Here is a 27,457-nt window from a genome sequence, read left to right as displayed (position 1 = left end):
AAATATAAGGATTTTCCTTATTACTTTAAACGTATATATAATTTTGTAATATATCATTGCTACACAATAATTTACACGCTACTATGCTACCTAAAACATCAAATTGTATAAAAATTTACAAACCTAACTCTTAACTCGCTAATAACCCATACAAGTGATTGATGTGAGGTTAAATTAAAATTAAAAAATGAATAATTTAATAAAAGTGCTAATCTGCTTATTTATTATAAATATTAAAATATAATTAATAATACAAGATAAATTAAGTGATTAGATTAGATTAAAAATATGTATTAGTGATTAGATTAGATTAGATTAAAAATATGTATTTTATTATAGAAGGTATACCATCATAAAATTTTCCATGATAACACTTTGTAGGATATAAATATGTGCAAACGTACATTCAGAAACTACTCTTATTGTTAGTGTACTTTAAGCATTCTAATAGCAGCATAACCTTTCAAGCACTTTAACTACGTTCAAATTAAAGCGTGAAATTTTATATTATATAATAACTCTCTTATTGCAAATTCAACCTTTATCTAAGAAAGAACCAAAAATTTGAACTATAAATTGTACAAAGTTAGTACTATATGTATTACTGTTGTGATTTTCCAAAAGAATTTTATCATACGCAAAATAGAATAAAACTTCAAGTTTCTGGATAAGTTTATAGATCAAAATGTCTACAAAAGGAGTTTTTTCGTTAGTCTTTATTAGAAAAACAATGGAAATTTTATTGGGCTGCAAAAAACGAGGATTCGGAAAAGATAAATGGAACGGTTTTGGTGGTAAAGTGGAACCAGGAGAATCTATTTTTCAAGGAGCTGTGCGGTAAATAATTTTAAATAACAAACTGAAATTACCTCACGTAAATCGATAAGAAAAACGTGAATTTCAGTTTTCATTGTAATACTATATTATATATAAAGTAAATAATATAAACTTTTTAAAAGAGAAATTATTGTTAGTAATAAGTTGAAAATATTATATTTAACAATATCTTATATTTCATAATAACTGATACATTAAATAACAACGAATCTTAACAAAGATTTTTATCACTTTGTTTAATTATATACAGGATGAGTCATGAAAATGACAATAATATAAATTTGACAAAGTTAAAGAAAAAATATTTATGAATATCAGAGATCTTTTTATTTAGAATATAGAAACAAAATTGTTATACACAGGATTTTTTATTTATAGTTTCTAATAACGCCATATATTTAAAAAGCATTATATGGCATTAAATTGTTCATTTAATCCTATTTAAATCTATTTCTGCACATAATACATCTACAAGATAATTGTAAAATATTTTTCATGAATCATCATGTATACACAGGTACAATTTTAAATAATTAAATAAATACAAAATATTACACTTAAATTAAAATTGTAATAGTAATTGGTAAAAATAATAGAAAAGATATTTGAGATAAGCTAAAAGTAAAATATATGCAATATAATATGATTATTGCATGTAGTGTTTTATAATATTGCTATCACACATAAACAAGATAAAAATTAAGGTGTATACTTCTTAAATTATCAATGTGTAATTTTATAGTGAATTAAAGGAAGAATGTGGTTTATCTGCACAAAAATTAAAAAAAGTTGGAATTTTAGAATTTGAATTTGAGGGAAATGAAGGTCTATTAGAAGTTCACGTTTTTGAAACATATGAGTATTGTGGAGATATAACAGAAACTGAAGGTATTTAAATTTCAAACATTAATATTATAACTAAAATTAATATTACATTATCAAGTATTTATTCTTATTATTAATTATGTATATTTTTATGTGCAATATTAATTATTATTCAATGTCTCTATATTTGTTTATTTTAATCATACTGCAATAATATTTATCTAATCATAATCATGAAATTACATGTTATTGTTTAAACTATGCAAACTATAAAAACAATTAAAAGGACAAAGAAACTAGGATATGTTTGAGCAAAATAAAAAGGTTTAAAAATATATCTATTACACTTTTTTTTGTAATATCTAATGTATACCTACTTAAAAATATAATAAATACACTGTAATTATATTTATATTCTTTTGTTCAGAAATGCGACCAAAATGGTATAATTTGAAAGATATTCCTTTCAAACAAATGTGGCCGGATGATGAATATTGGTTCCCTTACATGTTACGAGGGGAATTATTCAGAGGATATTTTTTGTACCGAGGTCAAGACCTAATTCTTAAGTATAACATTGAAACTATGGAAGAACTACCAGCATTAGATCATATCTCTTAACATTCACTTTTCATTCTTAACACACACCCTGCTATACATTATTAATAAGTTTAATTATTATTAAAAAAATTCACTTTCACATTTTTATAATTATAATAAAATTTGGCTTTATACTAATTTGATAATCTTTTTAGTAGTAAAACCATCTTGTAATCATTACTTTTTATCACTCATTAGTCTTAGACTATATCAAGAAAGATTTTTAAGCAGACATTATACAAATATGTTACATTGGTATTACATTAATTGTACCTGTTTGCCGATTTTCCATCAACTAAAAGCACATATGCTAAACTGTATCCGATATACAAATATTTTGTGATATTTCAGAGATCATTAAATAATTTTTCAAATATGTTGCGAGGCTAATAATCCCTTTTTCTACCTTTTCCTTTTTATTAAATGAATGTATCATTACTTTAAAAATCTAAGTACTTATATAATAAGTTATAAAACTATATTGTGATACATCACATAAAGATAAAAATATCCTGCTTAAATTATGATTATTTTGTAAATGAAGATTTGCAGAGAATATATCAATCAAGCACCATATAGCTTGGACATATTAAAAGATAAATATTTTTATCTTCAGCTCAAAAAATACAAGATGAGGCAAGATAGAAAGCTTAAAGTCTACAGACTAAAATATATCATGGACGTATAGAATTCTCAACCAGTTATATCACTTTTATCTTTGCACCATAAAGCACTCTTGGCTTTACCTTGTCATAAAAAATTATAATTAAGCAGCTGACCAATGTTCAGATCTCCATAAGAGAGTATACATACTATGTTTAAGATCTTCTGCATCTAAACTGTCAATCAGAAAATCTGTATATCGTGAAATTAAACTTCTGTAACCTTGGCCAACAGTTGCTAGTACTAATTTCTTTTCATCTGTTGATTTAAATGATATTATTTGACATACTTTACCTTCGAAAGGTCTGAAAACGGTAATCGGTCTAAGAGAGTTACATTCAGCTACTACAATACATCCCCAAGTAGTACCAATATATAACTGATTCCTACAAGCTTCCAAAGCTGTTACTTGGCACTTTTCTGTTGATAAATTTTCTTCTATAGAAATGGACTTTAAACTTTCTGAACAAGGTACTAATTTAGACATATCTAATTTATTTATTATTTGCCTAGTATCCACATCCCATTGATACACAATACATCCAGGATATGTGTATGATAACACAGAATTTTCAGCACTCAATAAATGTGTAGCAAATAAATTTTTAATAGCTGTTTCCCCAGTTACATGAGAAAGTTGTACTGTATCTATTAAGCTGTTGTCTTTTAAAACATAAATTGATACTTTACCAAAACTTTGTCCCACCCATAACTCCAATATTCGTTTCTTTTTATAAACAGCTGCCAAGGAATATGTCTTTATATTATCTTGAATATCAGTTGTAATTTCCATCTTTTTCATTTGTGTGAAAGAATTTGACAATAGAAATGTCTTACCGCTATGCAGTGCTACTGCAAATTGTTTTATTTGTTCCAAATAAATTAGACCTACTATTTTAGATTCCATACTATGATCAGGTTCAAGATTATAACTGGCAACACAACCAAAATTACTGCCTAAATAAACATGCACTTGCCCTATATCATCACCAATCCATATGTATCCATCTACTCCACACATTGCATATGGTATTATAGGAGTCTCAATCCTAACATGTTGTAACCAACCTTTCTGTGTTCCTAATAACATATCAACTTCACCATTATTATGTCCAAACCAAATTTCATCTCCACTTAAATTTTCTTCTATAGTTCTATTTGTCATAGTAATAGCAGTTACTTGAGTTCTTTCTGTTAATAATATGACGTCTATAAGATGCGTAAATTCAGGTGCTGATGCAATGGAAACTATTTGACTTGCAGTAGGTCTATCTTTTGGATTTTGAGCCCAACATATAACCATTAAATCAAGAGCATAACAAGGATGAAATGTTTCCCTGTATGTTAATGGTGGTCTTCCACCTTCTAAAATACATTCTTTAACTGCTTCATGACCCTCAAATGGTTGTCTTAAAGTGATCAATTCATATATAAACATTCCAAATGAAAAAGAATCAACTTTTTCAGTATATTCTTCTTCGCCGTTATATTTAATAATTTCAGGTGCCATAAATCCTTCTGTTCCTCCAAATCCTTTAGCACCAGTTGGTAATGTAAGTCTGGATATACCATAATCAGCTACTTTAACATGAACAGGATGTTCAGGGTAATCTTGAAATGGCAAAGGCATCTGCCAAACTAAAACATTTTCTGATTTTAAGTCTCTATAAATCACATGTTGTTGATGAAGATATTCTACTGCTTTTGCTACTTGGAGAATTATAGCTTGTAATGTGTATGGATCTAATTTAGCACCAGAACGTCTGTAATTTTTCAATACATTGTCTAATGCACCTTCTGGTGCCAAATCTAGTACTAGTGCTAGTGGACTGACCACTATTCCAATTAGAGGTACAATATTTGTATGTCTGAGTGTCAACAAAATATTTAATTCTTGTCTTGCAGTACAGTAGGCTTTACAAGCATACTGTAAAGGATCTCTATCCCATTTACTTTGTGCAGCTTTATAAGCAAGAATAGCAGATTGTTTTGAATTTGGACCTGGCGGAACTGGTTGCAACATTTTAATGGCAACATCAACTTTGTGATAAGTTCCTGGTAAGCGACAGACACCTTTAAATACAAATCCAAATGCTCCACGACCTAATAATTTCCCTAATTTAACATCCTCTGATTTTATTAAGTGTTTCGATCCTAAATCCATAAAAATAATATCTGGAGCTACATGTGACAATGGTATATCAGAGTGTTTAGGACAACTAATTGGTTTATTACTATAGGCAGACAAAATGCATTCTTCAACCATCCAGGAATATGCTAAAATACCTTCAAACTGAGTGCTTTGTTTAATAATATCTGGATGACCCTCTAAAGATGGCATTCTGCTTGATGTTAAGCTATCATATCCTACACCGCTATCGCCATCAGATTTATAACTATCCTGACTTTGTCTTTCTTTATTTATATAATATTTTTGAATATCTTCCGTCAAACGATCAGTATCACTAATTTCATTTTCGTTTTCTCCATTATTTAATAAACAACGTGGACACGGTATTAATCGTGTGACTAATAGTTTACCCTCGGATGTATGCACAAAACGTGTTCCTAATGTAGGATACCAATCTTCTAATAAAATATCAATATGATCGACTATTAGCGCCAATAATTGTGGCATACTTTCTGGTCGAGGTTCTACTACAATTGCTTGATAGCCCATTGGTTCTTCTTCGGCTGAGTCTGACATAATGGGTTGTTTTATCACTAAAGTATCAACTGGAAACCAAATTTCTAAAATTGCCGAATTCTTCAAATCTACTGTACACCATATTCCATCTTGTTTCAGTTTAAATTTAAATTGTCTATAGTCATACGGTGAATTCTTTAAGTTATAATTGACTTCTTTGAGGCGTAGTAAAGTAATATTAGAATATTTTAACTCTATCCCTGTTTGCCAGAGTACCCACTCAGCTTGTGTATCTAACAAGCTTATAAAAATATTATCATCAACGAAATCTTTGAAAGGCGCTAGAAATGACATCACAATCTCAACAATAGCATCGTCGGCTAAAATTCTAGTTATGAGCCTCGACCAAAAACCACTAGGAAAATAAGACATTAAAAGCAGCCGTGTGACAGAACAATCTGGTTGTGACCTAGACGTTAATACACATTCCGTACTTGATTTACTTTCTCCAGTAGAATTTTGAAATGTTATCATCGGAGATGTAATCTTTTTAGAACGTATGTGCCAGCTTCGTGTTTTTACAGGAATTTTGATTATTTGATTATTTCTTAAAATATCTTCTTCAGTTGGCAATAAAGAAGGAATCAATAGAGTACGATAATCCCAAGTTAACGCAACTTCAAACTTATTTAACAAGCTAACGATATATCCTTGGGTATCTATAGACGATATCGTAGAGGATTTAAAAACATGTTGAATATCGTCTAATTTCATTATACCACACCTGGCAAAAGGATTAATTTCACGTATTGTTACTACATGTGCTAACATATCGCAAAGCCACTGTGGATCAAGAAAGTATAAATCCTTTAACGTAGCGTCATCATAATGTAAAATAATACCATTTTCATGAAGAAAAAGTGTTGCTTGATGTAGTTCAGCAGGATCTCTAAATGATCTATGCAATTTTTGAAGCTCGTTATTAACGGCTGTGTAATACTGATCAGCTTTTAAGACCGGATCTGCACCAGACAATTTCCTATCATGTGCAAGCTGTATTACCACATCTTCCAAGGCAAGATAACTGGCAGGAACTTTTTGTTCAAGCAATAATTCTTTGCTTCCGGGTGATCTTAAACTAAATACAACATCGTATATCAAATTACATAGCATTTTTATATTGTGTTTCGTTTTACAGCTCACTTCAATTGTCTCCATGACTTTTGGTAAGCCACATTTTTCAGCGTCAACCACGTTTATAAACTTATCACGGATATATTGTTGTAACGCCTCGCTATGCTCGTACGATATATCATAATGAGTGCCAACAATGATTACTGGAGAATTCGGAGCTCTGCTTTGAATATTTACTAACCATTGAAATATTTCAGATACACCTTTAAAACCATCAATGATTCTCCATACAACCAAATATAGACTTCGTTTAGATAAAAAGTATTGATGTGTTGCATAGTATTCTCTCTGGCCACCAAAATCCCACGTTCTAAAATAAACTGGGCCATGGGATGATTGACCTCTCACTTTTTTTTCATAAATCCAGTCTCCTATATCAACGCCAACGGTAGATATCGTTGTTCCTCTGGCAGTCTTCGCGTTAATATTTTTATTACCCATTCGTTTTGCCCAGTGTTCTGCAGCTTTTTTTTTATTTGGAACTTCACCCTCTTGTCTCAACTGTTCCAATAAGCTAGTTTTACCGATACCTTGAATTCCTACGATCATTAACTTCATGCGTGCATACGGTTTAGCGTCCTCTAAAATTGATTTTAAATACCCAATCACGTCCATTGTTTTATATTTTTTCGACTCGATCATTGTTTTCAAAGGTTCTTGCAATCTACAACCTTGAGTATTTAAATTCCACAAACGGGAAAGCAGACCCATTTGTGGTGGCAATTCGATGATTTCCGGATTACCGCTTATATTTAAAACAGATAGATTATTAAGCTCGTAAATGTTCTGGGGAATTTCTTTCAATTTGTTATTGCTAACGTCGAGCATACTAACATTAGGAAACAGAAGATACAATTTTGAGCCAGAATAAGTGATTCTTGTGTCTCTGTCTACATTTTCCTCTTCTAAATTTGGCATTTCCCCGTCATCGATCGATGTTAATTGAATTCTACTCAACAGATTGTTAGCAAGAATCAATGTTCTTAAATTCTCTAAGCGTAAGTGACGTCTATGCGTGCAAACCGACATGAGAACTACATCGCGTAATGATGTAGCCGTTTGTCTGTTACTGCCTGGAACGATTGGTGACTGTACATTTGTTGCGGGACAATAACACGCAGTATTTGCTTGTTCCATCAAGTCAGCACCCTCCACTTGTGGTAAACTGGGCCATCGAGAGATTTGATTATTGGATAAGTCTAACTGTTTTAAACTCGCCGGATATGATGTTATATGGCTCATAGATCGAAGAGAATTATAAGCCATATTTAATCTCACTAGATTAACAGCTAAGCATGGCAAAGCTACTGGAATACTATTAAATAAATTATGCGCCAAGTTCAGGGATGTAAGCACCGACCTTGCTCCACTTTCATTATCGTCTGAAACCTTTTCCGATACTTGAACGGATTTAGTCCAAACATGAGGGCGATCCATCTCGATAATTTGTGCATTTGCTATTTTAGTGAATGACTCAAACTCCAAGGAATCTTCACGTGATATAGCCAATTGCGATGCTAAACTTCGACTGCTAGGACTATTGTTTAAACAATCCTCCCTTTGTGTTTTTCGTGAAATATTTTGCGAAACTTGACTAGGTAAAATCTTCAACAGATTAAACGACGCGTTCAATTCCTTTAATTTCGGTGCTCGCCATAAATTATCTGGAAGACACTGCAATTTATTGTTTGAAACATCCATGATCTCCAATGCAGGTAAATTCATTATGAATTCCGGCAATTGTTCCAATCGATTGTCTTGAAGATACATCTCTTCCAAAACTGGACACAATTTGTCTTTAGGACTTTTTGGTTCAGCTGTAAGAGTGTCTATTTTATTTTGAGCCATATTGAGGTATCGCAGGCTTTGTAAATAAAATATGATAGGTGGTACGGAAGTGATAGAATTAAGAGAGATATCTATCCTTGTGATAGCATATAACACCAAATCGTTATTTTTAGCACTCAGCTTTTTATTTACGTGTAATACGGCATCTGTCAACCACTGAGCACGTATTTGTGAAAGATGACATTGTTGATCATGCCAATTAATCATCGTTGGTGTATTTGGAAATAGCGTCGAATACGTTACGTTTCCAAAAGAGGATAGTGCAGAAAAGTGAGAAGTTTGGGTACATTCGGTCATAGCCTTTTTGTTAATTTTGTATTCTGAATCAGGGTAAGCTTTTATAGATAAAAGTTTTGCCGTAAGAGGTTCGTCTCTGTTTTGTGCGGCGATTTTGATTGCTTTGCATGTATTATCTACAGCACTGTGCTTCAGTAAAAGATCTGCAATTTTTATGTCACGCTGTTGACAAGCTATAATTAACGCGCTAGAGTAATTACTCTCTGAATCACTCTGATCGTAAGGAACTTTTACAGGCAAATTAGGATCGGCACCTGCCAATAATAAAGCGGTAACGACTTCTGTGTGCTTGCCTTTTACAGCCGCATGTAAAGCAGTTTCGGTAACATTGTTGCAATACAAATCTAAGATTAATGGACATATCATATTGTCATCCTTTTTATCGAACGCTTTGCTTCTAAAATTTAAACTAGACATCAATCTTTGTATACCGCTCGAAATCTTTCTTTTAGACATCGGGAGTGGCTGCGCCACCCCCATATCTTCTTCTTTGATTTTTCTTGCTTTTACTTTATAATTTAGTAGTAATTCTACGATTTTTATGTTTCCAAGCATACTAGATATATAAAGAACATTTTGTCCCGTAACGTCCTGAGTATTGATATCAAATGGCATTTCGTATTCATACTCTCCGGATGAGTCTTTATAGCGTTGATACGTAGTTTGTGGATATTCAAATTTCAATAGTAAATCAATAACTAAATGATGACCATTTATAGTTGCCACATGAATTGGTAACCATTTCTCCACAGTTAAAGATTGTACTTGTTTAGGAAAGTGTCGGAGAAGCAATTCCACTATTTCTACTTTACCATTGTAACAAGCTATATATAATGGACAATATTTGGTAACAGGATGCATTCTGCAATCTGCACCATGATCCAGAAGCAAACGAACTATATCTTTGTGACCCATCTCGCAAGCTATAAAAAGTAGAGTATTTGCACCATTTGGTGCCATGTTGATAATGCATTCCAAATCTGAAGTATGTCCTTGAATAAGATTTTTAGCTGCTACAACATCTCCTTGAATACAGATTGCACGCAAAGAAGCATGTACTGCAAGTTTTTCCAATTCATACTTTTCAGCTGCCGATTTGAGCAAATTTATGCTGACATCTTGCTTAGCTTTCTCAGCCACATCTAATGGTCTTTCACCATTATTGTCTTGGATCATTAGATTTGCATCGAATTTTAAAAGTTTTTCAATGTTGGAACTATGTCCATGTTCTGCACAAATATGTAACGGTGTCCGGTAATGACCCCGTGGTCCACATGGAATATTTGGATTTGCCCCTGCAGACAGTAATACATCCAAACACCTTGAATTTTCAGTAATAGCTGCAGCATGTAATGGTGTTCTACCCCATGAATCTTGACTATTTATATACTGTGCATGCTCCCCTCTTAGAAGATCTTCTAATAATTCTGCATTATCCCACAAAGCAGCTTGGTGTAGCAGACGACCAGGAAAATCTTCATCAATAGGAGTATAATCTTCCATGATGTCAACTATAAATATTTACTTTATATTCTTATATTCATATTTTTATAATATATATTCTACTTGCAAAAATATTATTTTGTACTTACTATCTGTATCTTGAATATAGATATCTTGATTACATGATTATAAATTCATCTGATCATCAGTTATGCAGTAATATTGTTTGTATACTCTTCTCTTGTGATATTTTGCATATGACTTTTTATTCTCAATTTGATCAAAATTGAATGTTTTATATTCAATATAATTTAGTATGCAAAAAATTGCACCATTCTTTATAAATTTTAGATCCACTGTGTCTAAAGTGGAAGTTAAATATTTAAAATTGTTTACATACATTTGTAAAATTTCGATTATTTATTTACGTGTTTTTACATAAAATTTTTTATATATTTTAAATAGAATCTCTGAATCTTGTTACTTTCTTCTCATAATTAAATAACAACCTTGTTTATAATTTAAAATTTAGTGCATAAATACAAAACTCACATATATGTCAAAATATATCAATTGGAGTACGGTTTAAAAATATTCACAAAAATCATGTTCGATTAATATTTTCAAATTTTTCACTGTTCACTGTACATGCGTAATTTTTTCTCATAATTTTTAATTGTTTCCTTTTTGACTGACAATTAAAATAGTAGCTTGTTTTCTATGATAGCTTTGGAATAAAAAACCAGTATGATATTAAACATAACACTTAGCGACCGCCATTTTGTCAGTTCTCTTTATCGACTGTACGCACCTAACACACCTTTAGCTACAATTTTATGCATGAATAACATCGGATCGATTTAAATAAATATCATTACCACAGACGAAATACAGAGTATATATATTGTCTTATGGGGCTTTGTGCTACACAAACTGAAATACCGATCGTGTAAAAAAAAATTAGAGGTTTTGTTATGCCTCCTACGCTTTAAAGTGGTGGATTTAGAAAACATAATCAGTCCAATCACCGAGTGATAAAGTCAGTGAATACAACAAAAAAACGTCTTTCTTTGCACCTATGAGTAAAAATTTTGTATCGTGTAGCTAGAACCATAGTAAACTGTTGACATATTGCACCCCACACGTAATGAATCATTCATGAATGAAAAATTACATTTTCATATTTCCTATTGTATACAGCGTAAAGAGAACATTATTAATAGATTTATAAGATAGTATAAATTCAAACGCGACCTTATTTGAACTCGTTTTAATCATACATATTATCATAATATGCACTAATACATTATGTATATATATAATGTTTATATATTATGTACATATATAAGTACATTCATAGATATATGTGTGTGTATATCGTGGAATTTTAGCAATTTAGCGATGATAGTTTAATTTTTGATATGGTATGGTACATACAAAATTTAAACCCTAAATCGATTTTTTTTACTTTCTCCATAAATTAGATACACATCTAACAATAAGTACATGTTTTCTATAAGAGGAAATTTCACACTGAAGACATTACGATCATTGAACGAGCAAGTTATATTAATACTGTAAATTGTAGAATATTCCCAATATTATTTCGTGATACTTATCTATTTATAGCTCTTAGATTTATATTCTATTTCACATATACTCACAATAAGAATTCATTCTTCTACAGAACGGTAAAAAAGATTAGGATTTCTATCTAAAAAGTCAAAATTTATGTAGTCTTTCCTCGCAATCATAAAAAAGCTGTTACCATAATCATTGCGTAAAGCAAAACAGTTTTCAAATATAAAAGCACATTTGAATATTTGGAACGCCATTCGAATAAGATAAATAGCGTTCAGATACATTTTCACGTGAAGTACCTTATTTATTCTTTTTTTATCTATTTCTGATAGTTTCACGAAGATTCTATGAAAAACAAAGATTTAAATTTTCACTGATGACCTTTAATTAAGATTGGACTTTTTTAAATTTGTTATGGCAGATGCGATGATTCTCTTTCGTAAAATAAAATAATATAAATAATATAAATGTGTTATCATACATGGCTTTAATCATATAAACAATAAGAGGTATATATTTAATGAAAATAATATTGAAGTAGCAATAGTTACGTACAATTATGAAAGTAAGGAAGACAGTAATTTATGTATACGAAAGAAAAGCGGTCATGTTCCTCTTTTACGTAAAATTTATTCAAATTTCGGATGCACAAGGTAAATATTTGTAAAACCAAATTTGTAAAAATAAGTTATCTAAAAAACTACAAAATACATGATTTTTGGATTTTTTTACATTTCTGCTTACAATTATGTGAATCGATTAATTAATTTTTATGTACACATACTATATATATATATGTCTTGTTTGTCATATTTTATGGTCAAATTTAATTTTAATTCTATCTGTTACTAATGTTGGAATCTATGTTAAAAATCGGTAACACGAAAATGATAATATAAGCTATATTGGCCTCGAAACACCTATATTATTACACCTATATTGAGTGATACACCTCTGTATACCGCGTTTGTGGTATTATGTCTGATATTACGTAACGTGATTACTGACTTTTTTTATCAATTGATTACATTACATATAGTGCATGATAATAGCACTACATGAGTAGCACTATGCAATTACTTTTACTACTATTGAATAGATTATTTAAGTTAGAATATGTAATCTTTTTTTTGTAGATACACAAATTGCAAATTTTTATGTAATTTTTTTTGTAATAGTGCATATTATACTTTGAGATAATAAGATTATTTATGTTTTTATAAGATTATTTGAAATTATATTCGTCTTAAAGAATTAATGTAATTTGGTATGTATTAAAATTTAATTCAATATTGTGTATGTTAATTATAAGTGAGAATAAACCTTGGTCCCAATATCAAATGTGTGAAAACCAATGGATTTTTACATGTAATATTTTTATGGTTACTTATATGTATATGAATAAATATTAATAATAGTATTCTATTACTACAACTACTACTAATATATTCATATTTTATTGGAAATTTACCTTTACTTTTTATTGGAATTTTATATATTCTATTAAAAATCTATTTCTTATTAGATGTTTATCATAATAAAATAGTGTTAATAACAGTAAAAAAAATCATATTTGAGATTGAAATGTTAATGAAATCCATTGTCATTGTTATAAATAATTTTAATCGTATGTAAAAATATTTATTTACAAAATTTATCGTTATATTTTTAATATTAAAATGTACTATGATTTAATGAAATACATTGATGATTATGCACGGAAATTCTTTTTTAATTAAAAAATTAAAAAATTCTTTAACATAAGTTGATAATAAATCTTCTAATGTTCCACTTGGCAGCCTTCAAGACTCAATGCTCGAGCTAGATTCCTAGCAACGGCTAGTCGGAAGATTTCAATTTTATTTTGAAACTTTAGATCATCTCCATGTGCTTCTACACAACGTAATAATTCAAAACAATCACTGGAAGATAAAATTACATCTTTGGCTTCTAATAATGGAATAGCATCCGATAAAAGAATCGACCAAAAGCTGAAATAAAATTTTTCTATTAAATTACTTTTCAATTCAAAGTTTGGGTGTAGATATATGGATAGCTTACTATTTTGGTGTTAAATTTGAAACTAAAAGGGACACTAATAAACTTGCTGCTTCTTTAAATTCTCCGATTCCATACATTTGATGAAATTCGCAATACTTTCCTATTGTAAAAAATAATAAAAGTTATAATTGAATAAAAATTCTACTTTTTACTAAAAATTTGCTTGTGTTTCTCAACTCAAACTCCAAAATTGATTTACCTAAGAATGTGAGTCTATCACTAGCCATCATACAAAAACCTAAATTTTCTAGTAGATCACGACAATCCAATTCTCCGTGTTCTGCATAACGCTTCAAAAACTGATCTGCAATATATGTTATAAAACCACTATCTTGCGCTTTTAATGCCCATGCAAGTGCATTTCCCAATCTTCCTTGCCTCATAGATTTTAGTCCTTGAATTTTACAAATGCTAGTAACTAACAAAGAGAGTTTTTAGATATAGTCAATATGTTTTATATTAAAATGAATTATATATATGTACATAATAATTTGAGAAACAATATCAACCTATATGATCCATCTTATTATCTCGTGCTATATCAAGAATTTTATTTACTCTTGCTTCTGACCCCATTGGAAGTGACTGTAACAGTATTTCTAGTCTAGCTAAGCCTTGAATAGGACAATGTATTAAGTAACTTGCACCACATTGCCACAAAGAATGATGTGCCATTAATGTGTTCCCATATTCCAATATAAGAGATTCATGAAGTTGACTGCTAACTCTGATAAAAAATAAAATAATTCTCATTTCGCAAACTTTATATAACATAAATTATGTATTAACTTACTTTATTTGATCTCTATCCAATATTTTAAGTTTTCCACAAACATATAATAGATCTACCAAATGAGTAGCAAACCATCCATTATCACCCATATATTGTATTTCTTTAATAACATGGTGTAAGTTGCTTTCCATAACAGCAAGTATAGCATTATCAGAAGGTCTATTAGCTTGCCATCTTTTGGAAATATTATTAGCATGATGAGAAAGTTCAGGTTGCTTACAACATGGAGAAGTATAAAATAACTTTGCTGCCAACAGTTCATACCAAGCATCTGTATATTGTGCAAATTGCCACAATATATCTTGTTCTCCTGCAATTAACTGCATTAAATGTTTTTAATAATTTAAGTAACATTATTTCATTGTATCTGTACACGTATATATTTATATAGATACCTTCATAATCATTTCTAAATAAGTATCAACGATAAAAGCTTTACTATTTAAATTTGAACACAACTCTAGTTGCCAACGTTTCCAACATGTAGTAAATCCATCTATAGAATAACCGCCATACACATTATAGATGGGCATTGTTTTAAGAATATTTTCTGCCATTACAAAAGCAGGGTGATCTGCTTTGCTATGTAATGCTAATAAAGCTCTTACTAAATCTAACTTCCCATGTAAAGCACAGCCTATTACAGCTTCCCAATAATTTGGATACTCCAAATCAGCACCGATTGTCTTCTGGGCTAATATTTTAACTGCTACAAGTTCTCTAGATGGAAAGTGAAATCTAATCCATTCTAACAATTGTGGTAATACTACATCACCTAAATTAAAAATATTATATATTAGGACTTTTCAATATATATTTGCCATTTTCTGTTTTTAATAGATAATTAAAACAAAATAATTTACCTGGTACTATATCTACACAAAGGATTTCGATCAAGTGCCATACACATTCTATTTGATAAAAAATGGTCAGAAAATTTTCTAGTGATTCTTTTTTATCAGTCAAACATTTTCCACATATATCTTGCAAACTTTCTATACATGCTCTTAAAATAGACCTGTATTGTTTGCTATGTTTTAAAAGTTCTGGTCTAACATCTCCAGAAGAAGATTTTATTTTTTGAATGGACAGAAAGACACCATTACTTTCGTTTACTAATTTACGTAATTGTGGAGAAAACAGAATTACTTCTGGCTTTAAAATATGTACCGTTGGCTCATATTTCTCTGAACTTTTTTTAGTTGAATTCTGAAATCTTTTATTCGTGTATATACTGATTCTACTACTATTTACCCAACTTCCAGTAATACATAGATGTTTAGGAGTATTTGGAATATCCTACAAATAAAAAATATGATAATATTAAAATGGAGTAAGCTATATAACCTTATACATTTTAAATAACTCGTATAAGAATAAAAATATTAAAATAAAATTATAAATATTTTATCATGATGAGTTTTATAAGATCCGGATAATATTAATTGTATTAAACGAAAGAAATATAGGTTAAGTGTTAATTCAAAGCATGCATGTGGTTCACGAAGTTTTATTACTTACGATTGTAGGAGGACTGTAGTTTTCGTCCATACTTGATACGAGAAAGAAACTATTAGTCCAAGTATACTTTACTATATAATGACATTCACGTCAATTTATTCGTAACTAACTTTATTATTTCTCCACAGAGTTAAATGCACGGTGTTGTCAACTATTGGTATCTGTATTCGATTGGGAAACAATCGATATATCGTATAATTCTGTACTGTACCTACATATCGATACTCGACAAATACTATCGATAATATGAAAAGAAACGTTCTATCGAAACCTATAAAGTCTATGTACCAGCCATACTAAGATTTTAAGAAGATTCAAAACTTTGACAGGATATATAAATGAAATTTTTGTCTCGTCATTATATTCAACATTGTATTTTATACGTAAAAGTTTCATACCTTTGATTGATAATTATCAGTAAATATATAGTCTGAAATTGGCGGGAAAAGAAACATCGATCAAAAAGATCAAAGTAAAATGTAACACCAAAGCGTAAGTAGCTATTAAAATATATTTTCATAATAATTATTATTCACATTAATTACTTATTTTTTAATTAATTATAATAATTACATCCTAATTTTTTTTAGTTTCTACATGTCCAATATTCTATCGTATGTTTTAAAAAATTCAAGGATTTAAATTTCAATTATCAAACAACCGTTACATCAATTACCAAATAACCAATGTATTATAATGCCAGTGATTTATAGAATTTTATAATCTCTATCGAAAATCAATATTTTTCAATATCACTTGAGACATATATATGTATACTGCATATAATTGGATCTATCATATACATCGAGTCATTATCAATCAACGAAACTATACGATATATAACATTGAAATTATTTCAATACTCATTACACGAATATCAAATACAAATTGAACATTCATATCCAATGTTTGTTCATAATTATAAATATCATTTACAAATTAAAGCAATACAACGTTGCTAAAACGAAGGTTAGTTCAGTAACATTTTTCTAAGCTTTTGTAATTTTTAAGCATAACAAAGCATGAGTCAATCTCACACACAAAATTCTTAGCAGGTCGGGTTCACCATTGGCGGTCGAACGTAGCCGAGGAGAAACGACCCTTAACACGATCGTAGATATCGGGTTGTGCACGAATAGCTTGAGCTTGCGCGGTGCTTTCGAAAGGCGCGTCCTGGCTTCGTCGTCTGATCGCGGTTGGGCTTTTATTCGTCGTCGAGCTTTCGTGCTGGAGCGTGCGCGTCTCTCACCGTAGCGAAATAAAAAGAGAAGAAAAGAAGAAGAGAGCGGTCTCGTTCGCGTCCGGCCGGGTCACCACGTACTAATCTCACAAGTAGCAGAGACGCTGTATCCAGGAAGACTAGATATAGGATCGTTTCGCACGCGAAAATGTAACGATCTCAGTAGTGGGGCCGGTTGTCTGGAAAATTGGTTTAGACAGAAAGGGAGAAAGAGGTGATATCCCTTTCCCCGCGTCGCGGCTCGCGAGTGAAGCATCTTGCAGAGGGGATCCATGGCGTGAAGCATCGGTTGGTTCATCCAACTATTTCTACACAGAAGTCTGAAACTCGAAAAAACTCAGGTAAGTGGATACGCATATACGTTCTTTCTGTTTTCGTTTGTTCATCGGGTAATCAATCGCTCGAAGAATTTACGATCTACATAGTTGCTTCGCTTTCTTGCCTCGCTACCGGCTTCTTTGACCATTTTCGTTTGTTCGCGTAAACGGGCAAACGCTCGAAATCACTAGCTATATTGTATTCGAACGAAAGTTTGTTGTAATTTGAGGAGAGTCATGTTTTCAAAGGAGATGATGTAATTTGATATCGGCTTTTCGTATTGGCTATTAGGAGCACGAGTAAGAATATCGAGTATATGAGGTTTTAAAAGTCGTGGTGATAGTCACAGTTGGCGTTTTGCGCAAAATTCCGGCCGACTGCGTGGTTGACTACGTACGACGCAGTACTTCGTTGGCCTCCCCTTTCACCTTTCGCTGACATGTCTTAATTCTAGCGACTACAGCTATATTTTAATACTTTTGCCAAAATAATTTATACATTACAATTTCGTATTAATGCTTGTTATAAATTTATTCGGAATTTTTACATAGACATATATATATATGTATAGATGTATATGAAAAATTAATATTAATAAATAGAGTGTATATCTGCTTAAAATGAAACGAGACAAGATCAGAGTCACACAAATTTGTCTAATATTCGAAATAGTATCATGATTTATTAATCGATTATTGGACTTTCTTGTGAATAGTGCCCGTATATACAGTATATAGATTTCGTATATACATGCAGTATGTTGTATCTTGAATTTTCGCAACAGGTTATGTTTATGGAGTTCGAATAACGTAAGAAACAGTTTACAAAAACAATTTACAAGCCGTAAATAGACAATATCTGTCAATATATCTCACATAATTGAGTGGGTGAAAAGATATTTCAGACTTACGTATTACCTGTATACTTTGAATCCACCAATTTTTATAGAAAGTTCGGGGAATGTCATTTCATTCTTGAGAAATAATTTGACTATTTCTATATCTATTACTAAACCAAAAGACTATTATTTTTGAAACTACTAAGATACGTAAAAATATCTAAATATTATTTTGAATTATTTTTCGATTCATTATCTACATAATTAAAAATCATGTATAGTTTTTAATGATATTTAACCTGCAGCATAATTTAATTAAATGAAAATATTATATAAGACCTTGTTATCAGTGTATCCTTACATCCTTTAGAAAGAAAACTATAAAATCGATGATTCTTTAAAAAAAATTTTTAAAAAGATACTACATATCATTAAAGTAACAGGTTGTTTTAATCATATATAAAAAACATTTTTTTTTAAATATTATTATATGTAATATATAATTACTTTATTGCACTCTACCCAGGAAATAATTTTTTAATGTGAAAAATGTGTATGTTGTGTTTCAAATATTGAAACAAGTTCTCTATAAAATTGATAAACCATTTGATATTTGTTTTACCCAAGGAAGTTACTTCTACTTTAACAAAATCAAATTTAAAGTGCCCTATTTCTGGTGCAATGGGTGAATAAAATTGTTGTTCGTCAAGCGTCACATATCCTTCTTTTTATTCTTTTTCTTAGAGTCATAGATAAAGGGTAGGTTAAAGATCTCTGAATACGTAAACACTACTTCGGTCGATGACTGCTCGGGGGTGAAACAAAATAACAGAAACATTTTATTCATCTTGTTTCGCTTATGTTTTTTTTTTTTTTTTTTTTGTTAAACGATTGGCAACTTCTTGGAGAACTTTTTTTTGTTTATTATTTATTGTAATATTTTGATTATTTTATTTTATTTTTACTAATCGTAACGTAAATTTCTAGTAGTAGTAACTTGGCAAAGTAAATCTGGCAAAAGGTGTTTTACTTGATGTAGCATAATACGAAATTAATTAAACGTATTATAATTGTTTTATGTGCTTATTTGGTTAGGAGGGTAAAATAAATTAATAAATGCAACGAAAATGTACTGCGACTTGCACTTGGGGACCGCAATTTTCTTTATTCCCCGTAAACTATGGGACGAATGTGTGAAGTATGGTTGGGGTCTCGTCATTCTCTCGGAATTCTTTAATTAACTATGCATACAATGCTTCAGTGCTTTCCCCTTTCTAGCTGAAAATAAGAATATTTAATTAGAAAAATGTGCGATACAGCGTATCGCATCAAAATTTATAGCCAACAGGAATCGTGATTATACAAAGTTTTAATATATGTATTAAGTTTTATTCTGCTTTGTATATTTTAACTTCGCTTTGTTTTCCTTTCTATCTGTGGTATATAAAAATTTTGCAAAGCGTTATAACAATTTTATATTTAAAAAACCTTCATTTTACGTCATAAGGTTGAATATTTTTTAATTTGTTACTAATTAATAACGTCTCTGAGTTATAGCGAAATAAATGAAATATATATCTTTAAATTCATAAAAGTATAATTTAATAATTTTATAGATAGTACTCTTTACAGTAAGCTTTTTGATAAATGTTTATACTATTGCTAATGAATTATAATATATATTAATTATGTACTATTATATATAATACTATTAATTATAAATTATAATTTGTGTGGACACATATATAAGAAAAGGTATAATGTTACGAAGGTTAATAAAAAAAATTCGATTTCATTAATAAGGAATCTACGTCGATACTGTTTCGTTAACGAGTATATGTGTAAATATCAGACTTTTCAAAATTGCCTACTGTGAACTTCGTAAAATGTTTACCTAAACTAAATATATGTATAGATATTTCCATGCACATAGGTAAACTCATTTTAATTTCGTCTGATTCGCAAACGATAAATGTTACGAGTTCTAAACAATAGATTTCGTTACAAATTCTACATTTCTAGATTTATAAAACGAGAACATATTACACAGTTTATGGTATTTTCCACGTTGACTGATTTTCTGATATGACTTCTTGTATGACACTTAATACATTATGTATAAAAGATAGGCGGCAAAAGATTTTCAAAAGTAGAAATACAGTAGCTTCCGGATGTTTCCGATTAAACGTCATAGTTCTCTTTTATAGATGACTCATAAGTAATATCTAGCAGATATTATGACTTGTAAAATAGCATTTCATTAAATTGTCTGCAAGAAATATTCCATTAATTGTGTAAATGATTTAGATTAATACAGTTTGACGCAGTAAAACGGTTCATAAAGTGAAAATAAATTTAAACATTTGCGTCTTATAACAGTTTTTTAAACCTATACATACAGGCGTATAATAAAAGAAAAAAAATAATAACTAAAATAGCATAATAAATCAACTACACAGTTTCAAACATAAAATAACATGAAAATCAGAAAATTAAGAAAATTATACTTACCGTATCTTCCATCTCTTTCCATCTCTTTACTTATATTCCTAAATATTTTCGTATAAAAATCGATAGTCCACTTATAAATGAACTTCCTAACTAGCGTGCAGTAATATGAATAATTGAGAATCGGACGGATAAATTAAGCTTCTATTGGATTAAACCGAAGAGGTTCGTGATGTCGAAAGTCGAGTGTTCGGCACACGTTATTCTCGTTGCGATCGAACTTTCTCCTCCGCTGTATCCTCGGTGTTTTTAGCCGCGGTACACGACCTAGCTCTCGGTCTCGTTTGATGCGATGGTATGTCCTCTGTTAGCCGTGGATCTCGGTGCGCGTGCCTCTTTTGTCAAATGCATCGCATCGACGCGATGAAACACGATGAATCCAGGGATTAAAAGAAACGGGACTCGGAAATGTCTCGAATACAACCGGTTCTATCGACTGCTTCAACCTTTTCCTTGCAATATACTATACGTCGCGACGAATGCAAAGAGTTTCACCCCTCCACGGATTTCAAAACAAATATTTTCTTTGAAAGGAAACGCCGATAACGATATAGCTACTCACGAAAGTATTTGAACACTTATAAAAACCTTTTACGAATATAGCGCGTATATTATAGGAAAGATTCTGAAATTGGATTGTCACGATTATAGATGAGGTGGATGTTGGATGAAGGTGCCAAGAAATACTCTTGATGTTCAACAAAGAAAGTTTATTTAACAATTAACAGTCAACAATTAACAATCAACGATTAACAACAATAAACAATCACACTTCTCGAACGCGTTTACTTCGCTGTTACGCTAGATCTTTCGCACTTCGTTGTTCGAAACGGAATGAACCAAAACCAAACGGATTATTTTCTCTGTTGCCCCTCGATATCCCCACTATGCACGCGTTTGTTACATGTCCGTGACGTTTACCGCGTATGCATTTTTCCGAATATTCGGCGAAAATCGTAGGGATATCGATGGTACATTAGGCATGTCGGCCTTACGCTTTGAAGGTATAGCGCTTCCGTCGTCGAGTGCAGTTACATATAAATAAAACTATTCTGAAGATGTATATAGAAGTTAGCAGACATTTGTTACAAGTATACACTTCATATAAATCACCAAAGTATTTGATCAGAAAATTATTCATTATATATACCAGTGAACTACAACATTTAGTGAAACAATTTATTGCTATTTATTATTCTATGTTTAAGACCACTATTCGTGCTGTGTATTAATTCTTTATATACGTTTAGTATACGTTAGCAACGATTGTCTCGTAACTTCTATTAACATTTACATCGACTGGTTTCAAAATGCACCAATATAATTACAAATAGTTGCATCTCATCATAGTGTTGATCAAACAGTTTCGTACAACACGTAATTTATAAAAATTTTCTATCGTAAGGGTTCGAATAATTTTATGAACCACTGTATATTGAACAAATTGTACAGAAATCGTTTTTAGCTTTAGCATTGGAGAAAATCAGAATGGTCATTGACGAAGTACGAAATCGAGTCTTTGAATTGAAACTTATTGTAGCAATAAAAGTTAACATTATTTTAGAAACGAAGATCAAATACAGTTGATTTTGTGGACTGATTTGAGTATTTTATCGCTGAAATACGTGTTGAATGTAAAAGGTCCTCCACAAATTCATTGTATGCATGTAAATATTTTGTTGGCGACAATCGTGTATCGTGTATCGTACGAGCTATCGCGTGTTAGAGAAATAAAGAAATCGTTTTTTAGCATTGGAAAAAATTGAGATGTGCGTTGACAAAATAAAAAGTAGCATTGTTGTTGAAACGAAGCTGAGTTGGAATACAATCGGTTCTATGGACTGTTTTAAACAGTTTTTTTGTCGGCATGCATAGGTTTTCATTCTTCTACAGGTTTGGAATAAATATTTTATCGGAAATCAAACAATGGCAATCGTGTATCAAATAAACTATCACGTGTTAAATATACAAAAATCATGTTTTAATATTGAAACGCATGTACATTTATAAAAAATATAGAGAAATTGTATTTTATCATTGGAACGCACGTCTAAATTGGAATACGTGTAAAAAGACTGATTTCGTTGGAAAAGTAAAAAACGAAACTTAGTTAACAAAATTCAGATCGATTGGAATTCCTGGATTTAAATCGTTTATTTAATGCGAAATAATTTATATTTTTTGTTCGCTTGTCCAATTATACGCGTCACATTAGGACAATACACATTTAAAATTATGTTTGATAATAATACACATTGTTAGTAAACATTTTGACCAGTTAGGATATTTTGATACTTTAGTTTAAGATAGTATTCTATTTTGAGAAAAATTATTTATCTGAGGATTTATTCAAGTAAAACACAGAACGTTACGTAATATTGAAATTAAAAGAAATTTGAAGTAGCTTTTTTGTCTTATAAGATTGAAGGTTAGTTATAAAAAATTACGAGCATTCTGTTTTTAATATAATCGAGTGTCTAATTATCACTTGGAAGATAATTTTTGTTCTACATACTTCTCAATTCAATACTTAATTAAAATTGTTATAAAACTTATTTATTTATTTATGAACCGAGGGAACGAACGTGAGGCACTTAATATAATTGCTATTTATCCATAAATCAATATTCTTTATTATTTTAGTACGCATCATATATCGTTTATTTTATTTAAAGCAGAAGATGTTAATCAACTATTTTTAGAAAGATTCTCTTTTTCGTGGAAAAATTTCGACAGGCTCGAACATTCGTGGAAATCAAAGCCAGTTATCTATTAAACTACGTATTTCGGAGTGTACTGCGTGAACTTCAAGATGCTCGATTTCAAACTCACGCTCATCTGTCGTTAATAGAAATGCAATCGATTTTGAAGGACCACGACGATTGCTGCCAAATCGAAAAGGTTATTCGCATGACCCATATTCAGCTTCTCCACGCGAGATGAATTTTCATACGGATGGAATAACGTGAATTGGTCAAACATGATCACACGGTTAACTAACTGCCCATTAAAATTTGACAATGTCTAATATCTGTTCGATAATTCATATTGATCCATTGATGATACACTGACAGACGTAGAAACACGAAAATGACATTTCTTAAATTAGATAAAAATGTAAAATATGAAAAAGTATTTTGTTTCGAGCGATTTAAACATGTTTATACGAGATTGGAACGTTAAGTATTAAAAGTCGATTCTATAACAAGTCTGACTAAGGACGACGGTGGCGATGCGGTTAACTTAGTTGGCTGTTTAACGCCCAGGACCTGGGTTCGAATCCTGGCACCGAGTTTTTCATGGATCGTCGACGTTAGGGATCGTCCGAATGGAGGAAACAGACCACTAAACCGATGTTTAGGCTTTTACACCGTACTGGCTGCCATCCAGCACGAAGCGCATTTCCGGGATGATGAATGTCGAAGAAAAAAGGAGGGGATCAAGCAGGGGGAACCATTGGGAGAGGGCTCTGTTTTCCCATAAGGAGGGATGATATCATCATACACTCTGCTGCCCACAAAAAAAAAAAAAAAATGCACTTTAGGAGACTATCTATAACACTCACTCCTTTAGCGCCTAAAAGAATCAAGAAAAAGAGAAAATGAAACAAAAGAATGATATCTACCAAACAAGAAAAAATTCGGGCAGCAGAGAAAAAGAATTGCAAAACTCAGAACGGAGCAGTTTTGTAGTATGAAATCAACCCCTGTTGCCGTTTGATTCAAAGTCTGTAATAAGGCCTTTTAGACCCTTTCAGAAAGCGCTTCGTGGGATTGTAGAGATTAGGTGTCTGAAAACACACGCGATTCTCGGACAACGTTTTCCTTAGTCAACCACGTACGCCAGCTAAGTTTTACGAGCTCGATAGCCGTGCGTCCATTTTGCATTTTTTTTTAATTTTTGTAAAGTAATACTGTCACTTATGTCCCTATCTTTTTGAAGAATTTTACAAGTAACGATTCAGGAATAGCTCAGACTAGAAGGTTTATTTTAATTATTATTTTAATAAATTTGTGTGTATATTTGTTGATGATAATGTATAATTATCTTTACAAATTTTATATTAGTTCGAATTTGTCAAGGAAGTCGAGTTAGCGAGCAATATTACAGCAAAGGAGCCTTATAATGAAATAAAAAATCCTATTACATATAATTTATTGTATTTGTTTGCCAGAAAAATTAGTTACAAGCCAAGAATATTTTACTTCTACAGCTCCTTGCTATTAAGAACTAAAATTAGACTATGATTTATGATCCATGATTTATTTTTCAAGTACTAGAAACTTCGCGAAGTTAACGAACTAATGAATAACGATATGGTGATAGTTGATGTATCGATTGATTGTCTTTGAGAGCTTGTATTTCTTGAAACTCTCAATCTTTCACGATTACAAACCGTACTACCTACTTTAGTTATAGATTAAATTATGCAGTATGATAAAAGAGGTAAGTTCGAGAGTCTCATAGTATGGATAAGACCAATTAAGCTGAATATGGGTCAAAAAGTTAACGGTGCCAGATTTACAGGAAAAATTTCTCTGTTTCTAACGTTACCTTAATATATAAAGGCGTAAAATAACTTTATTTACCATATAATCCACTGTAAAACGAATCATTCTAATAACATTGATTTTAGAAACTGTAATAAATTCATTGTCCATTTGTTATTCTATCTGATGCGTACTATCCGGTTTGCGAATCTTAAATTCTTTTCCCTAACATCACTTTGATCTTGAAAGAAGTATATTTTTGCTCGCATAAACTAGCCTTAAATCTTTCTCACTTCTTGATCCTATTTCAATGGAATTTGTATTCGTAGTTACGATTAGCCTTCTCAAAATATTTTGTTTCGCCCTATATATATGCCACTTTCGTATTATATACTTCGTTTCTCGCCTATATTAATCGTGCTTGTAGTACAACTTTCTTAAACGAAGTTGTAGTATCCTGTCAATAGATACAATATGACGCTTGATTGTACTTAACTTTTATTCGTGATCATCTTCACTTTTCTTATAGTTACGACCAAAAATAAAATGTACAAGCAGAAGGTAATTTCTTATATGAAAATAGATGAGAAGTGTAGAATGCAATTTATTATCCGAGCTGTGAACATGTATCTAGAAAGGATCGCAAGGATTTCCCAAGAAAGAAACATATAGAGAAGTGTTAAAATGTAATATAGTAAAAAGAAATGTTAGAGTATGATACATTTCTTTCTGTTGTCCTAACGCACCACGTGTTGAAAACTACCCTTTGCTTTTTTAGTCGGTGCACACACTCACACACACACACTCTCTCACTCACACACTCTCTCACTCACACACTCTCTCACTCACACACTCACATTGAGTCACGTCATGACTCAACCGTTGTTGCGTCGGCATCGGCGTCAATATCTGCTACTCAAAGATATTTTGAAGTGATACCACTTTTACCGCAGTTAGAATTTCTATATACATACATGTATAACAGAGATACTGTTCATAAAGCTATTGTTTTTCTTATATATTTATAGAATACGTGTAATTGCAGTAAATACCTTATCAGACAATGTGACAAGAAAGAATAAATAAAAGGAGAACTATTGTTTCTCCATATAATATTTACATAACTTTGATAAGTTATTAGTTTCCAGAAAGTACAAAGGAAGATTTTATCAGCAATACTTTATTTTATGAATTATCTTAAATTCGAGTTTTTTTTGAAACCAAGACTAGAGTGAAAAATATTCTACAATTTTAACTCATTTTTTCTATCTTCCTATATTGTACTTATCCTATAGTTATTATCACACTTGCTTTATACGAAAGTTGACTTCGTTCAACATCCATGAAACTTCAGTTATCTGTGATTTGAAGTTTGAACGCTTGAAGACTACAGGAAAGAAACACGATCACATAGTCCATCTATTTTAGAGGGAAGTTGTTTAAAGTTCAGTACGTTATTAATTAATCCCACGTTTCCAATATACTTGACATACTTGATTTTGAGACAAACCATATACTTTACAACATTTTTCATAATTCTAAAAATATTACTTATCATATTACTGAAATATTGCTTGTCTTAACTATAAAATCATATCCATGTAGTTGCAAGACCTCGTTAATCATATTTTCGGACCTAGCAAATTCTTTTCATCTTTAGCTATTTTATACTAAAATACCACTTTTTGATTAGAATATGATATTAAAATTTAAAAACTTATCATATACCTATCACAGTTTTTTCATTACGAGT

General features: G+C 30.8%; 4 protein-coding genes across 6 annotated transcripts in view; 2 read left to right on the top strand and 2 right to left on the bottom strand.

Moving 5' to 3' along the window:
• The first annotated feature begins 408 nt into the window (after positions 1-408).
• On the top strand, positions 409-2,639 carry LOC132904709 (oxidized purine nucleoside triphosphate hydrolase-like). The gene is made up of 3 exons (XM_060955421.1): positions 409-837; positions 1,580-1,725; positions 2,090-2,639. The coding sequence occupies exons 1-3, from the start codon at positions 686-688 to the stop codon at positions 2,281-2,283; spliced, it is 492 nt and encodes a 163-aa protein (XP_060811404.1). The 5' UTR covers positions 409-685; the 3' UTR covers positions 2,284-2,639.
• LOC132904684 (leucine-rich repeat serine/threonine-protein kinase 1) lies at positions 2,214-11,470 on the bottom strand. Of its 2 annotated transcripts, XM_060955376.1 has the most exons (3): positions 10,907-11,470; positions 10,504-10,716; positions 2,214-10,422 (listed from the first exon to the last, which is right to left on the bottom strand). In XM_060955376.1, the coding sequence occupies exon 3, from the start codon at positions 10,412-10,414 to the stop codon at positions 3,029-3,031; it is 7,386 nt and encodes a 2,461-aa protein (XP_060811359.1). In that variant the 5' UTR covers positions 10,415-10,422; positions 10,504-10,716; positions 10,907-11,470; the 3' UTR covers positions 2,214-3,028. The 2 variants fall into 2 exon arrangements, with proteins under 2 accessions (XP_060811359.1, XP_060811358.1); XM_060955375.1 differs by having other exon boundaries at positions 10,504-11,470.
• A 2,093-nt stretch (positions 11,471-13,563) lies between these two features.
• LOC132904691 (nuclear pore complex protein Nup85) lies at positions 13,564-16,563 on the bottom strand. The gene is made up of 8 exons (XM_060955389.1): positions 16,311-16,563; positions 15,653-16,088; positions 15,185-15,564; positions 14,790-15,109; positions 14,506-14,723; positions 14,196-14,414; positions 13,997-14,096; positions 13,564-13,926 (listed from the first exon to the last, which is right to left on the bottom strand). The coding sequence occupies exons 1-8, from the start codon at positions 16,338-16,340 to the stop codon at positions 13,716-13,718; spliced, it is 1,914 nt and encodes a 637-aa protein (XP_060811372.1). The 5' UTR covers positions 16,341-16,563; the 3' UTR covers positions 13,564-13,715.
• Positions 16,564-17,491: 928 nt separating this feature from the next.
• LOC132904700 (uncharacterized) overlaps positions 17,492-27,457 on the top strand; it is a 117,216-nt gene continuing 107,250 nt past the window's right edge. For both annotated transcript variants that reach the window (XM_060955405.1, XM_060955404.1), the window contains exon 1: positions 17,492-17,891. The gene's annotated coding sequence lies outside the window, so the exon portion shown is untranslated. The remainder of the gene's footprint in view (positions 17,892-27,457) is intronic.

The sequence above is a fragment of the Bombus pascuorum genome, chromosome 2 (genome assembly GCF_905332965.1).
Source record: "Bombus pascuorum chromosome 2, iyBomPasc1.1, whole genome shotgun sequence".
Taxonomy (NCBI): Eukaryota; Metazoa; Arthropoda; class Insecta; order Hymenoptera; family Apidae; genus Bombus; species Bombus pascuorum.
Note: the sequence above shows the minus strand (reverse complement) of the source record. Positions and strands in the feature narration are given on the sequence as shown.